This window comes from Festucalex cinctus, chromosome 1 (assembly GCF_051991245.1).
Source record: "Festucalex cinctus isolate MCC-2025b chromosome 1, RoL_Fcin_1.0, whole genome shotgun sequence".
Lineage (NCBI taxonomy): Eukaryota > Metazoa > Chordata > Actinopteri > Syngnathiformes > Syngnathidae > Festucalex > Festucalex cinctus.
Genome location: NC_135411.1, coordinates 31859452 through 31878909, shown reverse-complemented (window position 1 = coordinate 31878909; position 19458 = coordinate 31859452). Strand labels below are relative to the sequence as shown.

General features: G+C 48.5%; 1 protein-coding gene across 5 annotated transcripts; it reads left to right on the top strand.

Moving 5' to 3' along the window:
* The first annotated feature begins 1534 nt into the window (after positions 1–1534).
* On the top strand, positions 1535–18825 carry mvp (major vault protein). 5 transcript variants are annotated; one of them, XM_077529718.1, is made up of 18 exons: positions 1694–1709; positions 2233–2273; positions 4652–4842; positions 4914–5109; positions 5437–5557; positions 12243–12374; positions 12501–12595; positions 12684–12920; positions 13176–13301; positions 13399–13452; positions 13725–13952; positions 14217–14659; positions 14722–14866; positions 16921–17132; positions 17217–17333; positions 17427–17553; positions 18173–18361; positions 18500–18825. In XM_077529718.1, exons 2-18 carry the CDS (start codon positions 2241–2243, stop codon positions 18617–18619), a joined length of 2766 nt encoding a protein of 921 aa, XP_077385844.1. In that variant the 5' UTR covers positions 1694–1709; positions 2233–2240; the 3' UTR covers positions 18620–18825. The 5 variants fall into 5 exon arrangements, 4 of the variants coding, with proteins under 4 accessions (XP_077385861.1, XP_077385844.1, XP_077385839.1 ...); XM_077529735.1 differs by lacking the exons at positions 1694–1709; positions 2233–2273 and adding an exon at positions 1535–1687; XM_077529713.1 differs by lacking the exon at positions 1694–1709 and having other exon boundaries at positions 2007–2273.
* The last annotated feature ends 633 nt before the right edge of the window (positions 18826–19458 follow it).

Here is a 19458-nt window from a genome sequence, read left to right as displayed (position 1 = left end):
TTCGAACTCGAAGACAGGCCGCGACTGCAACTTGCTGTCGGAAAGTTGGTCACTGCGTTTTCACTTTTTGTTTAATGCCAGAAAGACAAGTAGTTTCTTGCAGAAAAACATGCTTCGTAATTTGATGGAACTTGTCGGTAGTCTGACTGTGTTCTACTCTTACACTGCGCGCTAGCCTACTTTAAATGTAGTGACACGAGTTGAATTAGCCTTTCCTTCTTTCATTCAGCATGGAGAGAATGAGGTATTTCCAGCTTATAACATTGACATTTTATTAACACATTCATTGCCAGACCAGCAAAAAAAACATCATTTGACGTCTTTTTCCGTCAATGGCAGTGAATGAGTTAATAGTGTCATTCATTCTGTGTTTTTGTGGTATAAATGTGTGTGTACACTGAGAACCAAAATGACTTTTTATTAACCAACAGTTCAAAAATTTACATTTTTGTGAAGTGGAGACCTCACAACTTAAGACCTCTTTCTGAGGGTCAAGACTTGGTTTTACAGTTTAGGCTTGAATCAATTCTGATGATTGAGGTTAGGGAAAGGGGCTAAGAAATGCATGTCCTCACAACGATAAAAGTGTTTGCGTGCATGCGTGTGTGTGTGCGTTATAAATATATACACTGTACATTTATACTACTTGGTTGTGTGCATAATAAGTAAGAACAAATTATAAATCAGTCCCATGGAGCAAATTTGTATTTACAGGGTATTTTAGAAATTAGTATTACACGTCACTATGGATGTTTTATTACTGTTATTACTGCAGATTATAGTTTGTTAACATTTCCTTCTTTGGAGATGCCACAGAAGGAGAGGAGGTAAAAAACAAACAAAAAAACAAAAGGAGCTGCATGATGTTGCGAAAAGCAGTCAATCACTCATCAGCTGGATGACAAATATCCCAAACATCTGTAAGGTGTTTCAAACTCTTCTTCCATGTGTAACAGATGCCAGCTTGAGCTGCGATTGTACTTTAGTATAACTTCCCTTCTCTGAGCTTTCAGAGGGTCTTTTGCCTTTTGTGCTCCACTTCCAAGGTGATGCTGCAGTTCGAACCCAGAGTGGGTCGACGATGCTCGAATTCCATTGTGCCCCCTTTTTTTTTTCTTTTTTTTTGAGCACCTGCCCCTTCAAAGGTTACTGCACGCCCCTGAATGACAGACAGTATGGGTTAATTTCTTGACTGGGGAGCTGGCAACACTGCTCTACTGTTTGAATGTCCATCCATCCAATGTAATATTTTCAATTGGCCGCCCACCAGGTGTCGCTGTGGGGAGATGTTTCGAACGTTCCAAAAGATCCTTTTTTTTCTGAATCAATTGTTCCAAATGATTTGATCGTTTCAATGTTCCATTTCTAACATCCCTGCTCCACACACATCAAATATAAATAGATGCTTATAATGCGGAGTCAGCATTATAAGCATGCGGACTATTTTTGCACTTATTGTCGCGCTGCTAGCGCCACCCCGTGGTCAAATCACGGATTTACACAAGTTCGTGCCTTCGTTGGTCAATTCTGGGAAGACACATGACTTCGCCAGCACGCTTGCTTCCGGTATCTGATAAGCAGCCCCGCCCACCCGTCACAATCATCATCCTTTATCCTCAGCTGAGTGCCAACCTTCTGCGTCTTTTCTGGTCGTCAGTCCACTTCGGACGCCAAAAGCAAGAAACAGGTGAGAACGCTCCGAGCAAATGGTGACGTTTGAACTTTGTTCTGCCTGCTTGTTCAACTTGTACGTACTAAAATATTCGCGACGGAAACGTAGTGAAGAAATTGAAACAAAAGTGTAGTTTGGCTAATGTATTAAAAGCAAAAAGTAAACTTTCGTCCGAGTTTGCCTTTGATTTGTGCCAGGCTGCAGTGGGCCAATGTTGTGGGTGACGTCATAGCAGTGACTCGGACTTTTCCAGTGGAATGTATTTACTTGTCTAAATCGACTTTGTCTGCGACATCTAGAGCGCCTCTGGCATATTTATAAAATTACAATAAATCAAATTATCATCATCATTTCGCTCAGACGTCAACCCGGAAGTAGCCGCGCATACAATCACGCCATCAAGTTTGTACGTGGGTGTGAGCGTGTTTGACAGTGCTGAACTTAATGTTGAGAAGTTGAAACGTTTTAAAATGAAACGCTACCATATTGATTTGTAAAGTGACAACTCCGGGTCGTCCGTCTGCAGCAGGCAGAATGCTTTTTATTTATTTTTCCTGCAGCAGGAGGAATGACGCGCTTGGCTCCGCCCCCTGACTCCCTGGTAGGCGTATGTCTTTGATTTTTTTGATTTAGCAACCGAGTTTGTTTCCCATCTGAAGGTGATGAATGTTCGTCACAGAGAGAAGGTGTCTATCGTCTTTGTAAGGGTTTATATGTTGTCAGCTCCAGCCTTCTGATTTACTTTTAGTGTTTGGTGGGCGTGTACGCTTAAAGTTCAAGTTCCAAAGCCTGGCCGTCAACGAGCCACTCCTCAATTTTCTTCAACTTCCATGCCTCCTGTGTTTGTGTGTGCGCACCAACCTCGCCACATTCCGACCTACGCCCAAGACTATAACTAACAAGTTGCAATGGTCATCCTGGTATAGGGATGACGCTGCACCGGGGCTAGGGGTGCCCTGTCCCTGTAGCCCCAGTTCAGCTCCTCTAGCATTTTATTTGATATTGTAAAATATTTACAAATTGTGTCCATGCCCCCCTTTAGCCCCGGGAGAGAAAAATAAACATGACTTATGCTTGGCCTGGTCAACCACTTGACACAAAATATCCTGAAACCATGTTTATGGTATCAAGACTGATGACCTCATCTGGTTGCAAAACAGCTGAAAGTAGGGCTCCTCGATTATGAAGAAATTAATCACGATTAATTTGGTAATAATTGTAATCATGATTAGGACAATTTTTTTTGGTTAAAAAAAAAAGTTTAAACTAAACTACGGAGCCCCGAAGGTGACATGGTAGAAAAAAACCAACAACTTTGCGTTCCCTCGCAAAACATTTTGCGTTCCCTCGCAATCTTGCAACGCGACGAGAATGGAACGTTTGTAAGCATGAAACAAAACAGTGGGAAAGCTTTCCCAAAGCGACTAGGATGGAGCATGTATTTTTCCACTGGTTTGTTTACACGTCGCTTTTGTTCACATGGAAGATGACCCGGAAGTGTTTACGGCGCAGCGAAGGTGACATGGCAGGCGAAAAAAACAACTTTGCATTCCCTCGCAAAACAACTTTGCGTTCGAACGAAAAGATTGCGTTCCCTCGCAAAGAACGCAAAGTTGTTTTGCGAGGGAACGCAAAGTTGTTTTTTTTTTTTTTCTACCATGTCACCTTAGGGGCTCCATACTAAACAAATAATATTAAGACAATTTTCTTTGAAACACTATAATTATGCAAGTTCCTTTTGGACCAAACAAGTTTTATTAAATGAGTTATTTTAAAATAAAAAATGGTGCAAATACATAAATTTTAACAACTCAAAATTAGTATTAATCATTTATTTTTTATACCGATTTTGTAATTGTAGAGTGTAATAATTGAAATTGCAATTGAATTTCGATTAATTGCACAGCCCTAGCTGAAACCATCATGGCAGGGTTTCATAATTCTAAGTTGGAAACTTTCCTTGGGAATTCACAAAAATTGTGGATATGATAGGAATAAACCAGGAATTTTCAAAATTGGGAGTTGGTTCTTCACATGGTTGCGATTGCCCCAACTTGGCAGTTTTTCCAGTTACATACTGTCACTTGATCGATTATTTATTTATTGTTTTTCTTGTTTGAGTTGCGGGCCAAAATTTTAGAAACAGTTGAGCTTCAGGTATGCCGCTACATACTGTAAGAAGTAGGGATGTAACGATATTGGCAATATCGTGATATTAAAACTGCCACAATATCGTCGTCATGTTCACAATATTTAAAAGGAACACATCTGTGAAAAAAAGTCCGGTTGATTTCCACTTGTGGAGTTCTAGCACCCTCTAGTGGTTAGTTTATTAGTGCAATTTAATTTTCATTAGGGCTGGTTTGGCCGGTTTAAAATCTATGCTAATTATCAGATGAAGGGGAACCTAATTTGCTTGTGAAGCGCTAAACGTGTGTTTGCATTGCATTGTGTGCTGGCAAGTGCCTCAATATTGTTATTAGAGATTGTAGGTGGTTTATATGCATTGCTGTTATGTACAAAAGCACACAATATTGTGCTTTTTTTTTTTTTTTTTTGTATGAGCTCTTTTTTTTTCTTTTTTTTTTCTTTTTTTAACAATATTGCGATCTTATTTAAATATCACCAACCCCCCCCACAATATCGTGATAATTATCGTATCGTGACCTTCATATCGTGATAATATTGTATCATGATGTTTGTATATCGTTACATCTCTAGTAAGAAGTATTGGGAAACCCTTAAAATGGGAGCCATCTAGTTGGTATCATGGCTCCTTAGAACAGAAACAAATATTTGTGTGAGATTGAATGTCATACCTTGCCATTAAGTTCTCGTTCAAAGGTTCCAACTTTGAGAATTTCCAAAATTTTCCATCTTAAATTCACATGGGAATTGCCTGTCAACTGTTCAGCCATTTGCAAGCATCCCCATGACCGATGACATCACGACAACTGCCATTTTCCTTGTCCCATTCAGATTTTTTGTGTCACTGTTGGTGGCGTGATGTCCAAGAAGAACGTAATTCGCCCGTCCGAGGTGGACGTCCCGGTGGACGCGTCCATCATCCGGATCCCACCTCATCACTACATCCACGTGCTGGACCAGAACACCAACATTGCCCGCGTGGAGATCGGACCACAAACGTACTACCGGCAGGACAATGAAAGGTCAGAGGGCGAGCCCCGCGTGGTGGCACGCCACAGCCAAGTGTTTTGCTAACGTCACGTGACCTGGGCAGGGTTCTGTTTGCGCCCGTGCGGATGATCATGGTGCCCCCGCGCCACTACTGCGTGGTGGTCAACCCGGTGGCGTGCGATGACAACGGCTGCGTTCTGTTCGACGGCGCGGGCCAGGCCAAGCTCAGGCACGCCGACCTGGAGATCCGACTCACCAGGGATCCGTTCCCGCTTCACCCCGGGGAGGAAATCCAGCAGGTGGAAGCAGAGAAGCGCAACACGAAGGCCCTGAAGATGCTGCTTTTTTTTTTTTTATTCAATTATTTCAATCTCAAGCGCAGTTCAAATCAATCCAATGAATAAAATGTACTTGTAGAATGTAAAAGAAATATTCAACTTCTTATTGTGAAGATGACAGCAGAAACATTCAGAAGGTGATTCTAATTGGCTGAGAAAGGAAGAAATGCTTTCACCTCAAATTTTACCCACAAACTGTCAAATCAAACATCCTACAGCAAGCGGGGGGAAAAAAAATTCAAATATTGTTTTTATATGCGTGCGTAACTTGCTTGTTTTTGTGTTCAGGACGTGACCCCCCTGCAGGTGGTTTACCCCGACACAGCGCTCCGTCTGCAGGCACTGCTCGACTTTCTGGATGTCCGAGAGGGACGTGTGGCGGGAGACGAGTGGCTATTCGAGGGGCCGGGTAAGTGCCCAGATACTGTACGCACTCTTTTGTGCAAGGCCCCAGAGGTTGCAACACACACACGGACATCACAGAACTCTCAACAGTTGTTTAAGGAATATTGACTCACTGAACCATTTTAAACAGTAAGAAGATATTTATAACTTCATTATTTTTCATGAACAATTAATACATTTTAAAAACTAATTTTGCCACTTGCTGTCAACTGAAGCTGACATCACCTGTGAAGAAATGGTTAACATATCATGGCTCAGTTTGCTGACCAAGCCCAGAAAACAGGTGAGCTGTGATTGTTCGTTACCTATTTCCTCAGCACATGTCATGTCAATTAGTTAAAAAATTACACTTAAAATGTATTACAGTGTTACCTTGTTTGCTGGGGTTCGGTTCCAAAAAATACCCGCAATAAATAAAATTGGCAAAGTAGTTAGCTTTGTTTTGCATTTATTCTAAATGTTTTAAGACTCAAATGCCTCACCTCAGTTTATACACTTTTCTCATTGAGACATTTACATTTCTCTTGTTTAAACATTCCCAATGTTTAAAAAAAAAAAAGCATGCAAAATTGCACTAAAATCCGGGATACAGCGAGGCCGCAAAAAGTGAACCACGTTATAGCAAAGGAACACTGTAATTTTACATGACAAATAATGAGGTTATCAAATTAATTCTGAACAAAATTGTATTTTTTTTTTTACTGCTTAAAAGATCCCAATGAGTCAAGTATCCCTTTAAGTACAAGTGTGTAGATGAGCCATGATTGGTCATTTATCATCTGATCCAAAATGGCCGCCCCATGAGATGGATAAAAATTGTTACTTAACACGTATTCAACACATGTAATATCAATCAGAACACATTGTTTAGAGAAGTGGGCTGCGCAGTGTATTATTGTAAAGACATTTTTTTTGGGTGGACTTCCCCTTTCACATGCACAGAGTAGCGTACAACTAGCAACGTGACAAGATTTCCCAAAAATGACAGCCTGGTTGGATTGGCCACATCAGTTCTATTTCGTCCCTCCCGACCGCCAGGGCGGTGCTTTAAGCACTGAATGTTCCTTTCGCGCATGCGCAGTTCGAGTAATGCATACCAAATTAGTCACCTGTGACCCCTGGGTGACCCTAGAAGGGTATAAGTTCCGGTGTCACCCAAGGTTCGCCTCTTTTCTTCTCGCGTGGCGTATGCATACGACACATTTTCGAAGAGTGTAAGAATTGGGATTTGTATTTATCCTCTTGACCGCGCCGCTTGGAGCCTTGTGACCGGATCGGTCGGAGCTGCGTAGTTCGCCCTCCAAAGGCTGCGGCGACGGTGTTTTTTCTTTCCTTCGTTCGTGACCCGACGTGGTCGCGTATTCTAACCTCCCGTGGGGTAAGGTTATTGACTACTTGTCTACTTTGCCGTCTAATTTCCGCGTTTACTGCGGTGTTTTGAGTTTTTTGTGTGGCTAGCCTCGCGTTAGCGCCCTGGCTACCACGGCTCGTGGTTTACCCTATTTTTTCCTCCGCTGGCTTTGGCAGCGTTAGCGCTTCTCTCGGTTTATTAGCGCCGCTTTCTCCGACGGTGTTGCCGTTTGGTTGTTGCTTTTCTTTTTGTGCCTTTGCTGGTGAGGGCAGCGTCAGCGTCCCCGCTCCCAGCTTACGGCGTCGCGCTTCTCGCTCGATTGTTTGTCTTACTTACTTTTGTGCGTGTCCCGCCTGCGGTGCGCACCTGGCTTCAGCTGTGCAGGTGGCGTTCGCGCCCCTTCTCTCAGCCTGTCGACGCTTTCGCGACTGCTGTCTGCCCCTCCCGCCCGTCGGCCGCTCCGTGTGCGTCTGCTGCGCAGGTGGCGTTCGCGCGCCTTCCCTCAGCTTATCGCTACTATTGACAACTGGCTGTCTGTCCCCGCCCTCCGTCGGCTGCTCGGTGTGCGTCTGCTGTGCAGGTGGCGTTCGCGCCCCCTTCCCTCGGCTTATCGCTGCTTTACCGGCTTACTGTTTGCCCCGACCCACGCGTCGGCTGCTCGGTGTGGGTCTGCTGTGCAGGTGGCGCTCGCGCCCCCTTCCCTCAGCTTCCCGCTCATCGCTGTTTGGGCCTCTTTGTGTTCACAATGGAGGACTCCCGTTGCTGCGTGGACTGTGGTATCCTCTTTGAGGTCTCCGATGTCCTGGACGATCGCTGCCCGAGGTGTCTTGTTTCTGACCGTGCCGGTGATGGCCGGGCCCGCAGTCCTGGTGTCAGTGACCCCAGTCCACTGGGTCATCTGTCGTCTTCCCAACCGAGGCGCCGGAAACGTCTCGGTGTGTGCTCTGCTGTACATGCCCCCCCCCAGGAAAAGGGCGGCGCAGCGACGACTCGCTTCGGAGGTTGGGCACCTTCAGGCTGAACTGGCAGAGGTGAGATCTCTTCTGCAGGACCGTCACCCTCCCACACTTACGGGGGGGCCGGGACCACCTGCCCTGCCCATGCCGCGACCATCCACCCCGCCCATGCCAGTGCTTCCTCCTGAGGAGGACGCCATTTCCTTGGCAGCTTCGGCTTCCTTTTTTCATGACGACGACCGTGACCCGGGGTCTGTGGTTTTGGGACCAAACTCTCCAGCATCCGCTCAGAGTTCGTCCAGTGAGGCGGGGGATGGTTCTATACGGGCTGTCCTGCGCAATGCCTTGGACCTCCTGCATTTGGAGGTGCCTCCACAGGCTCAATCGGCGTCTGAGAGCGCTTTCTTCCGGCGCAGGCGCCCTTCCTCGGCCTTTTCTGTCCCCGCATCTGAGGACTATCTGCGGGAACTGCATGCTTGCTGGAGGGATCCTGGGGCTCTCTCCCGCCCTTCGGCTGATGGCCGTGATTTAGCATCGATGCACGATGCTGCTAGTGTTGGCTTGGACCGGATGCCTGCTGTGGAGCCAGCTGTCGCATCCCTCATTGTGTCCCCGGAGGAGACCCTTCGGCCATCTGTGCGATGTCCTCGACCCCAATGTCGTGTGACTGATGACCTTCTCACACGGGCCTATGGCGCTGGTGCACGTGCTGGTCGCATTGGGAACTCTTTGGCTCACCTCATGCTTGCTCTCTCTACATCTCTGCAAGCGGACAGCGTGGAGGCTGCTGTGTCCTTCAGTGATGCAGCCCTCCAGGCTTTTGCCCTCATGACTAGGGAACACGGCCGACTCATGTCCTTCCTAGTGCAGGCGCGCCGCCAGGTGTGGCTAGCGCAGTCCCCCTTGTCGGAGGCCTCTAGGAGGGCCCTCCGTGGTGTTCCTGTGGAGCCGGGGGAGCTTTTTGGTTCTGCCGCTGTGGGTGCACTGGAAAGGACGGTTAAGGCTCATGAGACCAGGAAGCAGCTTTCCAGCCTCAATAGGGCCCTGCCTCCCCAACAGGGTAGTCCTGGGGCACGCTCTGCTTTTCATCGCTTTCCTCAGCCCTGTCCTGCCGAGGCTTATGCCACCCGGCGACCCCCGCAGAGGCCCGCCGAGGACTTGCCTTCAGGGCAACCACGGGCTGCAGGCCCCACCCGCCGTCCCTCTCGGGCCCCTAGGGGCCGGAGGGCCAGGGACTGAGGCCTTGGGGCCGGCCGTCGGACATTTTTCCCACCAGCGGCTCAGTTACTGGGCTGCTCGTGCCTCGGACCCATGGGTGGTCTCCATCTTGACACACGGGTACGAGCTGCAATTCCGACGCCGGCCTCCTGCTTCCTGTCGGGTCAGGGTGACTCATCGCCGACCCGGCAAAAGCCTCAGCTCTGGACCAGGAGCTGTCCGCCCTCCTGGCCAAGGACGCGATCGAGGCCGTGGACCCCCTGGCCCCCTATTCGACGTACTTCCTTGTCCCAAAGAAGACCGGTGGATACCGACCGATACTGGACCTGAGGGGGCTCAACAAACATCTCAAGGTATTGCCATTCCACATGCTAACCACGAACGACGTCTTGCAGTCGCTCGCCCAGGGGGAGTGGTTCACGTCTATCGACATGAAGGACGCCTACTTCCACGTCCCCATCGCACCTCGACACCGTTGGGTCTGCTGACACTGCGCCCACTACAGAGGTGGCTGAACGGCTTCCACTTGGACGCCAAGTGACACCGCCACCGGAGGCTCAGGGTGTCCCGTCGGTGCCTCCTCGCCCTGGCACCTTGGAAGGAGAGGGCTTTTCTATTGAGCGGCGTCCCGCTGGGTGTGGTCCCGGCCCGCCGCGAAACAGTCACCACGGATGCCAGCCTCACGGGCTGGGGTGCTGTCTGGCAGCACAGGACGGCTCAGGGAAGTTGGTCTGTGCGCGACAGGGTCGATCACATCAATGTGCTGGAGCTTTGGGCGGTGCACTTGGCACTCATGCACTTCTTGCCATACCTGAGCGGACGGCATGTTCTCATACGGTCGGACAACACCACGACCGTGTTTCACATAAACCATCGGGGCGGCATCAGGTCCGCCCGTCTGTTGGAGACTTCCCAGCACCTTCTCAGGTGGGCTGCTCCCCGTCTGGCCAGTCTACGGGCCACCTATCTGCCGGGGGTTCGGAACCAGCTCGCGGGCTCTCTCTCCCGTCGGTGGTCCTCCTCCGGGAGAGTGGCGCCTCCACCCAGAGGTGGTGCGCATGATTTGGAGCAGCTTCGGCACGGCGGAGGTCGATCTCTTTGCCTCCGAGGACTCGACCCACTGCCCACTTTGGTTTTCCCTGAGCGAGGCCACCAGCCCTCTCGGTCTGGATGCACTGGCGCAGCCGTGGCCAGAGTGCCTTCTCTACGCCTTTCCGCCGCTCCCTCTGATATTGCTGACGCTTCAGAGAGTTCTTCAGGAGGGGCACACGCTGTTGCTGGTGGCCCCCTTCTGGCCGGCCCGGACGTGGTTCCCCCTGCTCCGTCAACTGTGCTCCGGCGAGCCGTGGCGTCTCCCCGACAGGGAGGACCTGTTGTCTCAACAGGGAGGTCGTGTTTGGCATCCCGACCCTCAGCGCCTTCGCTGGTGTGTTTGGCCACTGAGCAGTCGACTCTGAAGGTGTATGTGGCAGCTATTTCTGCCCGGCATGTTGGTGCTGATGGCGGCTCCGTGGGGCGCCATGAGCTGGTGTCCTTGTTCCTCAGAGTGGCTCTGCGTCTTCGTCCCCGCCCGGCTCCTCGGGTTCCGGCGTGGGATCTGCAGTTGGTGCTGGACGGCCTGTGCAGGCCTCCCTTCGAGCCCCTGGCGGGGGCGGACCTTCTGTGGGTGTCGCGCAAGACTGCACTCTTGCTCGCCGTTGCCTCCGCCAAGCGCGTCAGTGACCTACACGCTTTATCGGTTAGCCCTGAATGCCTGCGATGGCACCCGGATGGCGCCGGCGTCACTCTGTGGCCGAACACTGCCTTCATTCCCAAGGTGTTGTCTGGCTCTCGTTCTAACCAGCCTCTACGGCTTAAACGTTATGTACCCACTCCTGCTGATGGCGGGGACAGGCCGGAGCTCTTGTGTCCGGTGAGAGCCTTGCAGTGTTACATTGACGCTACGGCGGACATTTGTACGTCTGCCCAGCTTTTTGTTTGTTATGGTGGTCCTACCAAGGGCTCCGCTCTCTCCAAGCAGCGCTTGTCTCACTGGGTCGTGGATGCCATTCACCATTCCTACCTGCTGTCTGGCCGCCCCCTGCCGTCAGGGGTGCGCTGTCACTCCACCAGGAGCGTTGCCACGTCTTGGGCCGCCCTGAGGGGTGTTTCCCTGGAGGATATCTGTGCTGCTGCCTCATGGGCGACGCCTTGCACCTTCTCCAGGTTTTATAGCGTGGATGTCGCCTCTCCCCATCCGCTTGGCGTGATCTTGGGTCCTGTTAGGGCTTCTCAGTGAGGTTTGTGTCTGAGATCCCTCGCGACTACGCCGGTATTAGTCATTCAGTGCTTAAAGCACCGCCTTCTGGCGGTCGGGAGGGACGAAATAGAACGAAAGTTACAACTGTAACTACGGTTCTATGAGTCCCGGACGACCGCCAGGGCGTCCTGTCGCTCGGAATCCTCGTGTTCACGCGAGAAGATTCCGTAGGAAACGAACCTTGGGTGACACCGGAACTTATACCCTTCTAGGGTCACCCAGGGGTCACAGGTGACTAATTTGGTATGCATTACTCGAACTGCGCATGCGCGAAAGGAACATTCAGTGCTTAAAGCACCGCCCTGGCGGTCGTCCGGGACTCATAGAACCGTAGTTACAGTTGTAACTTTCGTTTGTACACATAGATAATCCCATTATGGTGATTGGGGAGTCGTAAACGAGTGAATGATTACCTACGCAGTAAAGGATTACGTTTGCCATCATTCAACATTCTCTACTCGTTAAACACTATAGGAGGAGGTCTATGTAGAAAGACCAGGCTAGATCAGGGGTGTTATTATTTTTGTCTCATGCTACATCATAATTGTTATACCATGGACCATTTTGACTGTGAAACCCATGCAAATATTTTTTATCGTCTCATATTGCTACATACTGTATACACAACAAATTGATGGATGACTACTTGAGTAATCATATGCTAGTAAAAAAAGAATAAAACATTATGTCTCAATATTTTAAAATGGAGATTGGAGAGAAAAAAATGCTTGCAAAATATCATGAAAAGTGAAGAGAGTTTGCCGTTTTGTTAACAAGAAACATGAACGTAAAGTCAAGCGACTGCTTTTGCAATCATTCTCAACTTCCCTGCCGTTGTCTTCGTTTTCTTCATCTTGCTCGGCAGGCACGTACATCCCGAGGAAGGAGGTGGTTGTCCTGGAGACCGTCAAGGCCACAGTAATTGGCGAGAACCAGGCCATACGACTGCGAGCTCGCAAAGAGGGCGTCGACCGCCAGGGCGTGCACCGCGTCACGGGTAAGACACACCTTCACTCGGACTCACTTCCTGTTTGTTTGTTTGTGGCAGCTGGAAACACCTTTGATTGGTTTCCACGCGTCCTTTTGCTTTCCAAGCCTAACTTGGTGTGCGTGTAATGTTCAGGTGAGGAGTGGTTGGTGAGCAAGGTGGGCGCGTACCTGCCAGGTGCCCATGAGGAGGTCATCGACATCGTCAACGCCTTCATCCTGACGGACAAGGTGCGACTTGCTGCGCTTTTCAAAATCAAATATTGAGCATTTTGGTGACGGTGTGGCCGGTGTCTCTCCCCCGCCCCCCCCCCATCAGAAAGCGCTACACGTGCGCGCCCTTCGACCTTTCCGCGACGCGGGGGCTCATGACCGTCGCACGGGCGAAGAGTGGCTGGTGACGATGGAGGACCGCGAGGCTCATGTGCCGTCGGTGGCTGAGGAAGTGGTGGGCGTGGTCAACGTCACCACTCTCAGCACGCGCCAGTATTGCGTCATCTTGGACCCGGTCGGACCCGACGGGAAACCTCAGCTGGGCCAGAAGAGGGTCGTCAAGGTGAGCTGGGGGGGACTGACTCATTTTCTGGGACCAGTTGTATCTGGATCCAAATTAGCAGGATTTTCAAATCAGAGATTAATGAAGAATTACCCCCCGCCGCACGAATTCATAATGGCGTGTTTTGGCTGGTGTAGCCACGTACTTAGTTCCCCTTCAAAAATCTGCCATACAGTAAGACCACAAAACGTGAATGTAATGCAACACCGCTCCAACAATGACAGTCTGAAACTGCTGTTTTGTGGTGTCCGCCAGGGGGAGCGCTCGTTCTTCCTGCAGCCTGGCGAGCGTCTCGAAAGGGGAATTCAAGATGTGTTTGTGTTGTCTGAAGAGGAGGGGCTTGTCCTGCGCGCCATTGAGGCCTTCACTGACAGCCAGGAGGTGAGCCCCCACCCCGTTGCCACCAGCATGGTGGTCAGCACCATCGAGCTACCTCCCGCCTTGTCCGATGCTGAAAGTAGCCACCTTGTGTTCGTAGGCCGCCATCTTGGTTGTTTTGCCTCAAAGGCAAAAGCGTAAACATACTGTTGAGGTATTTTTTTTGGAGATAAATTAGTCAAAAGGGGAAAAAAGTTCACTGGGAGAGAAATGAGGGTGACTTCCTGTCTGAGGTGTACCCCCCCCTCCCCCACCCTCTTCTTCCATTCCTGCATGTCACATGACCCCACTCCCCGATCGCCATCTTCCTCCCCGCTTCTCCAGTGCTTCCCCTTTTCCCCGCCACCCCGCCCACCCTCCCCACCCATCAGCTCGCTAACCCTCGTCTCCGCCTTCCTCCGGCCCCTCCCCCGTTCTCTCTGCCAGCGCGAGGAGGCGGATCCGGAGCCGGAAGAGGAGGATGAGGAGGAAGAGCGCGAGCGCAGCAAGCGTCGCCGTCATGGCCCCATCCTCCGTCGCCCTGGCGACCGCTGGATGCTGCGAGGACCCATCGAGTATGTGCCCCCCTCCCAGGTGGAGGTGGTGCTCAAGCGCCAGGCCATCCCGCTGGATGAGCACGAGGGCATCTACGTCAGGGACATGAAGAGCGGAAAGGTAACAAGAAACTGTCATAAAATTGAAGGTGCAGCAACTGATCGAGTAGTCATTATCACTATTCTAATAAAAAAAATCTCAAATCAATAAATTATAATAAAATATTTAACCACATTATTAATAATAATAATCAAACTAAAAATAATAAACAAAATAAATATTTGATTCCCCTATTTTGATAATCAGTGAATTCGGTTCACTCGGCCAATTTGAGGCCGTGTGAGAAACCCAATGTTGTTGACCTACCGACTTATTGCATGTCAGGTGCGCGCCGTGATTGGCCAGACATACATGCTGACCCAGGATGAGGAACTGTGGTCCAAGGAGCTTCCCACCAATGTGGAGGCCCTGCTGGCGTCCCCCCGAGACCCCCTGGCCGACCGCTCTAACAGAAGGAACCTGACCGAGGATCTGGGGGCAAAACCACGGGATAAGACCCAGGTGGTCTCCTTCCGGGTCCCGCACAACGCCGCCGTCCAAGTCTACGACTACCGCGCGAAGAGGGCCCGCGTGGTCTTCGGACCCGAGCGCGTCATGCTGGGGCCCGACGAGCAGTTCACTGTCCTGTCGCTGTCCGGCGATCGGCCCAAACGGAGCAACGTCATCAAGGCCGTGTGCCTCCTGCTCGGACCCGACTTCTTCACCGACATCATCACCATCGAGACGGCCGACCACGCCAGGCTGCAGCTGCAGCTTTCATACAACTGGTACGTGTGCGCTAGCTCGGTTGCGTGCGTGCATCTGCGTGCCTAACGTGTCGCTCCCTCAGGCACTTTGACGTGAAGCCACCCGTGGACTCCGAAGATGCCGCCGCCCTCTTCTCTGTTCCAGACTTTGTGGGTGACGCCTGCAAGGCCGTCGCGTCGCGGGTTCGAGGCGCTGTCGCCTCCGTGCAGTTTGACGACTTCCACAAGGTTTGGTGCCGCTTTCTTTGACACGTTCCGTTTCCTGTCTGTGATCTTGCAACACGCTTACCTAAGAAAGTCTGATATCCTCAAGAAGCACTGATATTAGTGGAGGATGGCAGAGGAGTGAAAATCTGCCAGTAAATCGGTGCTCTCAAACGTATAATTGCCTTTAGTTGCCACAAGTGGGTGGCAAAGGTAATACTAGGGATGTTCAATGACACTTTTTTTTTTTTTTTTTTTTTTTTTGACGATACCCAAATGAAAATGCCGATACCATTACTATATATTAAGATTCATAATTTTTTTTGTTTTTTTAAAAAGACCTATATATCCCAATTATAGCAAATTTCCTTAAAATTGATTGAAATTAATGGCAATTACATTTTTTCAATTTGCTCATAAATCATTTTGCATAGAGCACACAATAAAATGAATTTCAAAAAAATAGATGAATAAAATGAGATAATCCACTGGCCAGGAAAAAAAAAGTCTGAATCAAAATATGTGGTTGTAAAACTTCTCTTGAAAGGAATACAGTGAAGTACGAAGAATTCAATTCAATACAACAGTATTTCAAGTAATTTAGTAATATCTACCATGTTAAGAATTCCTCAAGCTATTTTGTGTGATCTTGTTTTGAAAGCCATGCTTTTAATTTGGAAGGCTGCTGTTTTTCCTGTTTGACACACTCCGTTAGTCATTCATCTCATCGCAGTGCAGTAGTCAATGACGATATACTAATATTAGGGGTGTGAATTGCTTAGTGTGGATGGTTGTTCGTCTCTGTGTGCCCTGCGACTGGCGGGCACCCAGTCCAGGGTGTCCCCCACCTACTGCCCTGAGCCAGCTGAGATAGGCGCCAGCACCCCCCGCGACCCTTGTGAGGAATAAGCGGTCGAGAAAATGGATGGATGGATTGCCTAATGCCTGACGATTCGATTCGGGTCACGATTCGATTCTGATGAATCCCGTTACGAATTTGAGTCAATTGTTATGTTTTTTTTTTTTTTTTTACTCAAATTTAGAAAATACTATTCAGTAAACTTATACATGTTCACTGTAAGATTTGTATGAAAATGTATTTATTTCTGAATCTTCAGTCTTATAACTGTGAGCCACTGTATTTAACAAATAGGCTGTAATCTGTTTCATGTTTGAACAGCATTGAAATAAAAAAATATATATATTAAGGCTTAATGTTCCATTATATAACATTCTTCCATGCTTAAGGTGTGAATCCTAACCCAAAGTAATATGTTTTGTTGAATATTTTTCCATCACAAATGGATGTTTTAAAATCGATTCAGCTGCCTATTGAATCGATTTGAGAATTGCAAGCTGTAATATTGCCAAATCAATTTTACTATATAATATACAAACATCTGTCTGCACTTCAGAGCTAATTAAATTGAGTATAACTGGAGACTTGTGTGGCGGTCAATAAATACAAAAAAAAAAATAATCATCAGCCTTTTAGTTCCTGACCGAAAAACGGCCACAAGAGCAGTGGCTGATACCTGTATCCGAGTATCGATACCGTGAAATGTCCTGGTATCGGCCTGATACCTGCCCAGGCAATACTCCAATGCAGTCTACTCTTGTATAAAGTGATACTTGTTATCAGTGTCTTAACATCAAATAACCTGAAGTTAGTCACCTTGTAGAATATTTAGAGTATTGAAAGATATTTTCTGACAACTGAAATACAATAAGCAAGTATGTGTATTCTGCTGCAAAAATGCACAGCCCTTCAGAGAGTTCTTTTCCTGGGCTGTGCTTTTATTTGCACTCAAATTAATTTGGCACCACGTAGCGCCTCCCTCACTCCCCTCCCCGCCACGCACCACGAGGGACCGCTGCCTGGCTAGCTCGCCACTCCTGTGCTATCCTGTTCTGAAATCCAACTCTTATGTAATCTGTTCTCTTTGTCTGTCCTTACTCAAAGCTTGTTCGATCCCACTAAATATCCATCACAATATAATAATAGTGGGCTGATGTCATGGCGCTCGTGACCCGAAAAGCAGGCAGATGCCAGCTGACGATCCGCTTGCCCTTGGCAGAACTCCAACCGCATCATCTGCTCGGCCGTGTTTGGCTTCGACGAGAAGCTGGCGGTGCGGCCCAACCTCCGCTTCCACCAGAACCGACTGGTCATCAGCAGCGTGGACATCCAGTCGGTGGAACCCGTCGACCAGCGCACTCGTGACGCCCTGCAGAAAAGCGTCCAGCTGGCCATCGAGATCACCACCAACTCCCAGGAGGCCGCCGCCAGGTGACCAAAAATTGCAACCGGTCTTGAAATCTCATGGCATGACGGATCGATGAAGTAAAAATGTGCGGTTGTGGATGTACGCAGGCACGAAGCTGAGCGTCTGGAGCAGGAAGCTCGCGGGAAGCTGGAGCGCCAGAAGATCACCGACCAGGCGGAGGCCGAGCGGGCCAGGAAGGAGCTCCTGGAGCTGGAGGCCCTCAGGTGACTTCCTCTTTCTCTCGGCCGTCATACACTTCCTCGCCGCCTGTCCGTCCGTCCGTGTCCTCATGTTTCTCCGTCTCCGTTGTCTCTCAGCGCCGCCGTGGAGAGCACCGGCGCCGCCAAGGCCGAAGCCCAGTCCCGAGCCGAGGCGGCTCGCATCCAAGGAGAGGCGGCCGTCCACGAGGCCAAGCTGAAGGCCGAGGCTCAGCGCATCGAGGCGGTACGTCGCTAAAACAGTCAGTCTTAAGATGCTTCCGTTCACGTTAAGCCTTGAAACGGACAAAAAAAGAAATGTGAAAATGGGCGAGGCACAAATCTTAGTTGACACAAAGGTTATTTTAGAAAACAAAAATTCAAAAAACAATTTTTCTAACGACATAAAATAAACAAAAATACTTTAAAAGATCCAACAACTGTCCTTCGTGTTAGCCTGGTAATTAATTTAATGCATGAGCCTATGGGGATGATTTTAAATGTGATTTTAATTTATTTATTTTGATGTTAAGCAAAATAAGGATGATTGAAAGTGTCATACAGAAGTGACGTCATCTAGCAGCAGCCAATAGAAATGCACCTTCAGATGACATCGCTCATTTTTTTTTTTTTTAAATACTTCACACAATATACTTTAAAAAAAAAAAAAAAAAACTAATACTGTAACTAAAACTAAGCATTTATTAAACTAAAACTAATGAAAAATAACAGAACCACCCTGAAAACAAATTAAAACCAACTTAAATTAAAAAACAAACAAACTCAAAACTAACAACAATGAAATATCCAAAACTATAATAACGTCTTCCCACTCAAACAAGCGACTGACCTGTGCGTGCTTGCAGGAGGCGGAGCTGATGCGGCTGGCGAAGGCTCGCGAGCAGGAGCTGAGCTACAGGAAGCAGATGGACCAACTGGAAGTGGAGAAGCAGGAAAAGCTCGCCAACATCGAGAGCGAACGCTTCAACAAGCTCGTCACCAGCCTGGGCAGCGACACGCTCGCCGAGATGGCGCGCGCCGGTCCCGAGCTGCAGGTACGTGTGACGTCGTTACATGTGAAACACCAAGTTTGTTGATAAACAACGTTGCGTGATGGTTTATTGCATAATTCACAACGCCAACTTCCATTGGCCGGCTTGAGGTCACGTGACTTTGCTGCTCGTTTGGTCTAGGTGAAAATGCTGCAGGCGCTCGGCCTCAAGTCCACGCTCATCACGGACGGCTCCTCCCCCATCAACCTTTTCACCACCGCCAATGGCCTGCTGGGGGCGCTGCCCTCACCTGCCCAGTGACCACATGGGAGCAGGAAGTGATGCTGCGAGAATGGGAAATAACCCAGAAGTGGAAACACTTTGCTTTGAGAGAGAGCAACAAAATGAAATCCTCAATAACCAAAAATTGTGCAAATGTATCAAAATGTAGGAGAATACCGTACTACATATAAGCACTGCTTGCACCTTTCTCTGTGTGAAGGAAATAAATCATGTATGCAAAAACATACTTTGTGTGAAGTCAGTGATACTTTTAACAGCATAGTACTGCAGTTTTTTTTTTTTTGTCAAAACCTTTTAAGGCATCCAAACAAAATCTAAATATACAACTTAACTACATTCAATGTAGTGTTGTGGAAGTCTTGCACACGTTTCTCTTCGCTGTCAAAAAATTAAGTATTTCTCAGTTTTACAGTTTTGTTTTCTGTTTTAAGTTTTGCTTTTATTGTATGTGAATAGACTTTCTTTTGGTCAAATATTTCCAAGTGCTTGTTCTGATTGAAGTTCAGAAAATGTATGGCTAGATTATGGATTGTCAATTATAGATTAGATTGGTTAGAAGTTGCTTCATAGGTTAGAAGTTGTGAGTTCATGCGTGTTTCCCTGCCTCTCACACAAAGTCAGCTGGGAACCATCAGGAGAAGAATCCCATGCATAGAATGGGAGATTGGAGAGAGCCATTACATGATTGAGTCAAGTAGCTATGTGGGGAATGAAAAATGCCCCCCACTCACCACCAACCACGCATGTTCCTCCAACTTATTTTTTTCTTTCCACTTATTTTCATCCTGTAGTCTCATCCATTTTTATTAGTGCTCCTTTTTCCCTACCCCCTCCCACTTAGACACCTCGCCTCAAAG

Bases quoted from the DNA above. Each gene is read 5' to 3' on its own strand.
- mvp (XM_077529718.1), top strand. From the start codon at position 2,241: ATGACGCGCTTGGCTCCGCCCCCTGACTCCCTG. The intron at 5,110-5,436 runs GTGGAAGCAGAG...TTTTGTGTTCAG, and splicing joins CCGGGGAGGAAATCCAGCAG to GACGTGACCCCCCTGCAGGT. The intron at 14,660-14,721 runs GTACGTGTGCGC...TCGCTCCCTCAG, and splicing joins CTGCAGCTTTCATACAACTG to GCACTTTGACGTGAAGCCAC.